The sequence below is a fragment of the Corvus brachyrhynchos genome, unplaced genomic scaffold, assembly GCF_000691975.1.
Source record: "Corvus brachyrhynchos isolate BGI_N302 unplaced genomic scaffold, ASM69197v1 scaffold70, whole genome shotgun sequence".
NCBI classification, from domain to species: Eukaryota; Metazoa; Chordata; class Aves; order Passeriformes; family Corvidae; genus Corvus; species Corvus brachyrhynchos.
Window position 1 is genome coordinate 5,964,551 of NW_008236217.1, and position 8,513 is coordinate 5,973,063.

The window sequence follows — 8,513 nt, forward strand, 5'->3', positions numbered from 1 at the left end:
GAAAGTGTCAGAAGAATGGATATAGTTGGTATCTGCAAAGCTTTTTCTTGCAAGGTGCATCTCTTTTGTCATATCTGGCCAAGTTACTTTTGAGAATGAACTTCTATTTACAAGAAGCTGATGCAAATACTGTGTGCATGTTCTGTGCAAAGGATTCTGGTGAAGCCTTGTTGCTTACAATAGTAATGAAAATTGAACTTGTGATACAATTTTTCTCAGTTCAGAGCCTTTTATATAATACCCATCAAAATAAACTCTTGTCAGTTTTTCTGACTTGATTCTTTCCACTTCTTGTCTCTGTTTTTTCTGTTTGTGTACACACCTGTTGCTAACTGCTCTCCTCTGACCTTCATTGAATCACTGAGTTTTAAGTAATCACTAAGTTGTTTCAGCAATTGCAGATGAAGCTCAGGGTAGCAGTTTGCTTTGCTTGCTGGCCCTGCTCTTTCAAAGAGAGGGTGTAAGGACGCACAAGAAGATGCTTGCTGAGCATTTCTTCATCCTCCGCATAAAACAAAAACAATTTCAATTCTTCACTTCATCAAGTCCTTACATTTTCATTATATTTTTGAGGAGTCTTATTTGAAAGAGAGAAATGCTAATTCTATGCACAGAAGTGAACTGTAAATCTGAAGTTATTATATGACAATGCAAATCAGATGCTTAATGACTGCTGGGCTGTAATTACACAAAATTTTATTTCAATGGCTTTACAGTAGTTCCTCTCCAATCTGAAAGAAGATCCAGAGTAGGTTCCTGTACCTTTCCTTCTGAAGAGTAGATCCCACTAAAAGAAAGGTTTAGTTTTTCTCTCTTACATTAAAAATAGTCTCTGTCTTTTCTTGGAATTTCACCCATAACCCTGTCCTCTAGTTTTGTGTGTCTAAGAAAAAACTGTAAGACTACTGCAGGAGATCTTTGTTTCTGTTTAACTTTATTTTTGTTTTCCCTCTTCACAGCACTTTTGGGGACCAGTTGCCAACTGGGGTCTTCCTGTTGCTGCTTTTAATGACATGAAGAAATCGCCAGAAATTATTAGTGGCCGAATGACATTTGGTAAGACCTGAGACACACTTCTTGTTAGTAAACTGACTCCAGAACACAGTTTTTGTCTTTTAAGCAATGATATATTATTAGTTGTCTGCAAACTTGTGATCAAAGCAGATGTAGATATTTGATATCTTGTTACATAACTTCAGAGGCCACTTAAATTGAGGTACTGAAAAACTGCAGGGCTCTTTTTTGGAAAGCTTCCCACTAATTTGGGAGGGGAGAGTGAGGCAGGTCTTGAACCTTAGCAGTTTTCGAGACCAGACTGTCTCCTGAAGTATAACTCTTGTTATCTTGCACTATTGCAGACACTTGTTCAAAATGTATCTCTTTACCCAGTTTTATTCTTTCTATAAAGAACAATGATACTTTGTGGTTAGTGTGAGATTTAAATATTTATCAACACTGACTACTTGAAGAAATGGTAATGCTTGGTCAGCAGGGTGCAAGAAGCAGCAAAGACTTAACTCTTTGCAAAGTAGTTGTCTGAGAGACTATTGTGACTCTTAATGAGAAATTATTTTTAAATGAGAAGTTATTTTTAAATGCATAAGCAATATTTTTCCACCTTTCTTTGGAACATGTATAGTTTTTGCCTCTATATTCAAATTCTTTTCTAGGACTAGAAATCTAGTAGCTTTAATTTATTAGCTTAACTTTGGCATTATGTCTCTTCCTTAATTCACTTAACTTAATTCAGAGTAATTCTTCTTCCTACAAGCACAATACCTTTGGCTTAAGGAATTTTATAGCCTCATCATCATTAGGCTCTGCTTAGAGTAATTCAGTCCCTGAATCAGCTTCCTTGAGACAGAAGACTAGTTTAGATAGTCTCCAGTACAGCAAAGCTGTTTGGCAAACAGTGTTTTGGTGGCAGCTACCCAGCTCAGCAGTGTTGAGATGCTTTTTTAAATTTTTGCAGGTGTATATAGTTTGGTGTGTGTACAGAACCCGGGAAATGAAAAAAGAGTATTTGTAGTTTAAAAAAGGCTGTTTTCCTTGAACTATTAATTTACCAATTTTTTTTCTTTAAGCCTGTCAGAAGTTTACAAAACTAGTGAATTCTTGGGTTGTAGTTTCCTGTATTTAAATTTAGTTATGGTAGGAGAGTAGATCAAAATAGTTTCTCATCTTTCTGGAAAGCAGGTAACAAAGGTTCATGTTTCTGAATGTTCATGGTTTCCTGGGCATCGAAAACTCCTGATCTTAAAGTCCATTTTAAAATGTTCCCAGAAAGAACTGTATTAAGTGGCTAGTGTCTTTAAAAATACTTCAACTTGGAAATTGTCAGAATAATTGTATAGGACAGACCATTTATCCTTGGGATAAACTCTTTATTTCCTGGCTGAGATACTTTAGATAATAAACTAAAAAGACTTCTGTTGCATCACAGGATAGTGTATGAGCAAAATGAATTCTTATGGAAGGCTGCAGCCATGTAGATTTTCTTGTGTAGCAGAAATGAGCACTGTTTGTGTTTCCTTGCATTAGATCCTCACACTGGACATGTTTGTAGGGCTGTTGGAAAACTCAAAAGCAGCAACAAATGTTCTACCTGTCCTTACATTGTACTAGTAGGAAACTTATGATTCAACAAAATGCAGATATTTACAATCTCTTAATAAGATCTATCATCTTTTGCAGCACTATGTTGTTACTCCTTGACTTTCATGAGATTTGCCTATAAAGTGCAGCCAAGGAACTGGCTTCTTTTTGCATGCCACTTCACTAATGAAGTTGCACAACTTATTCAAGGAGGACGACTGATCAAATACAGGCAAGTTAACATTTTAAAATGGGGAAGTCATAAACTGATGGCTCTTGGAATACTCTGCTAGTGATTTTTAACTGTGGTGCAAAGCTCTGCATGGTTTCTGAACTTGTTTTAACTTCATTACCTTTTGCAAACCTGTTAACAAGCTTGTTTTCAGTAGCAGCACTTTTTACCTTGCACCTCCGTTGAACCTTCTGAGGTCTGCACACAGAAAAGGCAGGAAGCCCTTATGGTCAGCAGTGAGTGTAGACAGGGCCTTCAGCAGCTGCTGGCTATTTCTGGGGTGGTTTCGTGCGTTCTGTTGGTTAGTCTGCATGTGTCCATCTTGGCAACTAATTGCTGAGATGGAAACATCCGTAAAACTGTGAAGGAGTTGTACATGGGAAAGAGAAGTCACACAAAACCTATCAGAGCTGACTGTTCTATACATGAGGTAGGGCCAAGTGAGTGTGCCTGGGGAACAGACTGCAATCAGTCTCACACCTTCGTTGTGTAGCAAGTAGTGCAGATGCTGCCCCAAGCAATCCTGATGAATCAGGATTATGGCTTTTCTCTTTTCTGCTCCAAGAAATTTGTGTGGAGCAATAGGAGGATTAAACCTACTGAACTATAAATTAAAAAAATGAGACTCTACAAAACTGCAACTGGACTTGTCTCTGCATAAATCACTGACCAATGTCCTTCATTCATAAAGTTCTAATGTAAGTTCAGAGTTTTTTAATAGCAATTGTAGTTTAGTATTCACTCTTACAAAAGCTGTTTTTCTTTTGGCAGGCTGGAGAAACACAACTAAAAATATAACTTGAAATAAGCCAGGGAATGTATTCATCCTGAATTACAACCAAGAAGACATGCCATCTACAGTTGCTGTGACAATTACAGTGGGGATGAAACAGAAACACCTATTAGGAATATGACCATACCAAGAATTCTTCTAATAATTTTTCTATCTTGCCTTTTAAAAAGTACTATTCAGCAATGTAAACCATTACATTTAAAGTCTTGCTGCCTTACTGATGTTTAATTACCACCCCTTTAATAAAAAGTTAGCCACCCAAATAACAAACAATATTTGAAAACCAACTTTTTTATCTAACAGTCTACAAAAGGGGCCCATGATGGTTTGACAAAACTAATTTTAAAATCAACATGAACAGAGGTCAGTAAACAGAACTGTAGGCGTTATCCCTGTTTATGTATTAACATGTTCTTAAAAGCCATTTAACTTGAGTGCATTCATTCCTATTCTATCTCTTTTTTTCTAACTTAAGCAGTGGCTTGTAATTTACAAGAACAAATGTGTAGATAGGCAGCCTGGAAGTGAGCAGCCATCCCTCTTCCCTCACTGCATGTCTTGTCTCAGTAAAGAGACTTCATTAACATCCATTTTTATGTTGCACACTCTTTAAAGAAGGCTTGGAAAAACAAAAGCATAGCACTGAATGAAGGAAGGCAACAAAGTTTGATACTCTTCTTTAAGAAGTTCTAAGTAGATTTTATTTTTTTCCTACTGTTTGAGTTATTCTAGATGTATGTAATTCTTACACAGGCAAAAACTAAACTTGTTTGGAGTCTAATATCTGAAAGACATAAAGTGCCTTTCAGTAGTTTTTGACTTCATTGTGAGAGTGGTTTTCGTGCATGATCTGCCTGAAAGTTACATTGCTGTAAAGATAAAAGGCAAAGAATGTGAGAATGTATGTTACAGATTTTTTTTCAGTGCAGCGTTTTTGAACAATAAACATGTTCCACATGGCAATAAAACTCTTGAACACTTGGAAAAGTTTTGTTTTTCATACTGTGATAACAGACCCAAAAGTGAAATTTTATTATGGAGTGTCACTTTATTACTGTAACAGCATGAAGCAAAAACAGGCTGAAAAAATAAATGGTATGTATGGAATTTAGGTAAGTGTCCTCTGGATCGTAATACCTAAAACTTCTTCCCCCTAGCAGGAAAGAGAGTGTGTGGGTACTTAGACTGAGTAGTCCTGCTGTAATAGGCAGGGTTCAATTCAGAGCTCTCATTATGCAACTAACTCAATATTACATACTGTCTTCTAGCAATTAGAGCAAGTCTTAATTGACCATCTTCTAATTCTACTGCGATGGCAACATTTTTTGATGGGCATACAAGGAAGAGGCTAAGACAGCACATCTACTGGATGGGTAAAGCTGGTACTGACTGCTGCTTCTTGCTTTAGAAAAGTTACTGCATAAAGCTGCCCCTTCAGTACTGCTCTCTTGTCACAAAAGTAGTCACTCCCCCTCTCTCCCTATCTCCTGGAATAGAAGCACTATTAGACTTCTGTACAAATGAGTAGTGAGGCACAAGCACATAAGGACAGCTGATTATCTTGGCACCTTATAGTTTGTTATATTACTTCTGGAGAGAGAAAAATAAGCTACAACTGAGTTTGAGCTTTGTAGGTGTGAAATGTGTTACACTGCTTTTGGGTGAAGCTTGCATTACAGGCTGTACTCTACTCTCACCTGCTTTGATCACTGTTCATTAGCTCCTGATTGTCTTTGCTTCTCTACTCAGAGAATACCATTTGCAAGAGTTACTTCTCTCATTTTCCTGGTAGCTGCACCATACTTTCTTACTTCTTTCTACCTTTCTCCTCCTTTCTTCCCCTTGTCCATTTACTGTGACAAGGCTCAAATTCTTTCATACTGGACTAGAGCAAGAGTGAATTGCAGCTGGAAAGTGGGCTCTAATTGGCTTTGATTAGATTTTTAAACCAGTGATGCTTCCTGCAGCCCATACAGACTTTAAAAAGGGGAAGGGGTGGCAGTAAAGCATTTTTCATGGGACTTGAAGGGACAGTGCCCTGTTTGGGGTGGGAAATTCAGCCTGGGCTGGATTTCCAGAACCTGTTGGTCTGCCTAGTGACAAAAATAGTTTATATGGGCAGAGTGCCACCAAGTGGCTTGGGGCCTGTGTGAGTCAAAGCATTATTTATCAAGCCATTTACATACCATTTCTTTGTTGAAAGCTGCTAGGAGCAAGGGGGTTATTGGAATATTATAAGGAGTTCTTGCAATAAATAATTGTATGATTAGTCTGCACCCTCCACCTCTGGCACAAAACACTGAAATGCTGCTTGGGATAATCCAAAAAGGGGAACAGTAGCTGAAAGAAGAATGGCGATTTTGTATTTCTGAGTTTGAATACCTTATTGGCACTAATGGCTTCCTTTTTTTTTTTCTTTTCTTATTCCCCTCAGGTAGCACTGGATGAAATAATGGGGCTATGTGAGTTTCACTGGTTAATTATAAGTTAGAGCTCAGTCTTTGCATTTGATTTATAAGATTATAGGGCTTGTCTGTACTTGCCATTATTCTGAAATACCTACTTGGTTTTAATTTCACAGCTTGGTTTAATAACAACTTTCATCTGTAGGATATGTCCTGGTACTAGAAGCGTGTGCTGCTCTGCTCCCAGCCACTGTTCTGTGTGTACTGCTTCTGTTCCACCACAGTAGGAATGGGAACCACATGGCCTTTCCTCTCTTGCTGCAGTGGTTACTGCTGTAGCAACAGCTGCTGTCTGCTTTCATGTCTTCAGACAGAAAAGAATTTCTCACCTTTCTGAGCAAGTCCTGCTACACTGCTGGTAAGGAATGCAACACCCTTAGGAATTCAAGGGGGAAGACAGTACCAGCTAAGCTCTTGGTCTGTCTGTCTTTCCCCTTTTCTCCCCAGTTTGAGCTGGAGATGACTGACTTTTTAAAGGGATGACTTAAGACTGTAACTATGGCATCAAAGTAGCTCACAATCTCTTCTGCTACTGCAACACTCAGTGTCCTTGATCTGGAAGCTTGATGACTTATGATTCACATGTGGAAATCATTTAGTAGCATAATAATTAACGGACAGAAATCATAATTGTGTGGTCAGAAGAGAAGGAATTGCAAGGATTCTTTAATGAGTGTAGTAACACCTACTGATAGTGAATTTTGTTCAATCTCATACAACTGTCTCATGGTTTATAATCATTTCAGCCATTGCTGCTATGTATGGGTGCTGGTTTTGGGGGTTTTTTTGTTTGGTTTTTTTGGTTCTTTTTTTGGTTTGGTTTTGTTTGGGTTTGGTTTGTTTTTTTTTCTTCTAAGACTTCTATATAAAATGAATGTTCCCTACTCTAAACCAGCAGAAAAATCTCTTGGCCGCAGTGCTACCAATACAGCCTGCCAGCTCTCAGAGAAAACACACTCTTAGTAAAATGTAGTTCTTTACAGGACTGAGGGTTACCTTTTATTCTCCATGCAAAGCACAATGGTGTCATCTGAGCAAGGACAGCACAGCAGAGAACTGGGGGAGGGGGGGTGGGGGGCAGGAAGTCTCAGTAAGTTTAAAGACAGGAAAGGCAGTAAAAAAAAGTTTTCTCCTTGCGTCTAAGACAGGTTTTGACATGGAAATAAAGTGCTTAGAAAATACAGTCTTAGATGAGGACTAACGAATCTTACAACTACTCCAGTGTTTTCCCTGGGTTCTTGCATGAATGCTGATACAAACTGTATTATGGTCCAACCAATATGTAGAGCATCAAATGAATTTACTTCAACTGTGTTTCCAGTGTACGTGAATCTGTATTACACTGCTACAGGTGCAGACAGAGGTTATATCTTTACATGCCAGTAATAAGAATGTGAAGGCAGTCAAAAAGAGCAGGAATAAAAAGATGAGATAGACAAGTAATAAAAAAACCTCTTAGAGTGATATGTTCATATCACTTAGTCCAAAGCCCTTAATGAATACAGTGTATTTCTTCATGCTCATGTGACAGACATGAAAATTAGCAGTAGAATATAAAGCAGTAATACAGGAAATATTCACAAGCACAGTTACCAGCTCTCTTAGGTTTTCAGCCTGTGTCTCACAGGGTACATTGATCATGTCTGCATTTGGGGAAGAACAGTGCTCACTGCCTGGTGCGATATGTCTGCAGTTCTGCTTCTACAGAGCTGGAGTATTTCTGTTGCCAACTTACACAAAGGCTAAAAAGTTTATTGTGATTGAGCAAGACATTGCTGCAAGTTTTACTATCTCTATAAAGTGGAAAAGCAATCAGTCTGGTATTTAAAATTAGGCAATTTCTTTATTAAATTAATTGTGGAGAAGTCTGTTTCTCCCCACCCAATCCTTTTCTGCCTTTGCAGATCTAATACCTAATCCCAGTGCATTGCATTTAGTCACTGTGGTAACCACTTAAAAATAACCAATGTCCATGGAATCAATTCAATAGCAGCCAGAAAGCAGAAATACCAGGTTTTTGGATAACCTGCTCTGAAGTGTCATCACTGAGGTCCTGCTCTGTCAAGATCATCACCTCTGTTTATCATATGGCCTAAGCCTGACCATGATACTGCTCTCTTTTTTTCCTGCTTTTCATCCTTTTCCCTTTCTTCCCACCTTCTTTAACAGCAGGTTTCAAGTAACTATGGCAACAAGGCTAGGAATTTTCCGCTTATTCGTTTCGTCTGAAATCTGGGTCATGTCTTTCTCATTAAGTGAAACTTGTATGGGGATAACTGGTCCAAACTCAGCCTTTGGTGCAAGAGAAGGCAATGTCGGTTACGGCAGCACTTACATGGTGGCTGTATTTGGTCCACTGTGTTAGAAAAATGTAAAGGTACAAAGTAAGCCACTTAAAATTTTGAAAGTATTTAATAATTTTGAAAAC

At 38.2% G+C, this 8,513-nt stretch overlaps 1 protein-coding gene and 1 long non-coding RNA gene across 2 annotated transcripts; both read left to right on the forward strand.

The window, feature by feature from the left end:
- The first annotated feature begins 926 nt into the window (after positions 1–926).
- Positions 927–4,607, forward strand: MPC1 (mitochondrial pyruvate carrier 1). The gene is made up of 3 exons (XM_017746022.1): positions 927–1,056; positions 2,695–2,827; positions 3,599–4,607. Exons 1-3 carry the CDS (start codon positions 1,014–1,016, stop codon positions 3,615–3,617), a joined length of 195 nt encoding a protein of 64 aa, XP_017601511.1. The 5' UTR covers positions 927–1,013; the 3' UTR covers positions 3,618–4,607.
- A 1,325-nt stretch (positions 4,608–5,932) lies between these two features.
- LOC108449557 lies at positions 5,933–7,399 on the forward strand. Its single transcript, XR_001865769.1, has 2 exons — positions 5,933–6,443; positions 6,533–7,399. It is a non-coding gene; the product is annotated as an uncharacterized LOC108449557 (long non-coding RNA).
- The last annotated feature ends 1,114 nt before the right edge of the window (positions 7,400–8,513 follow it).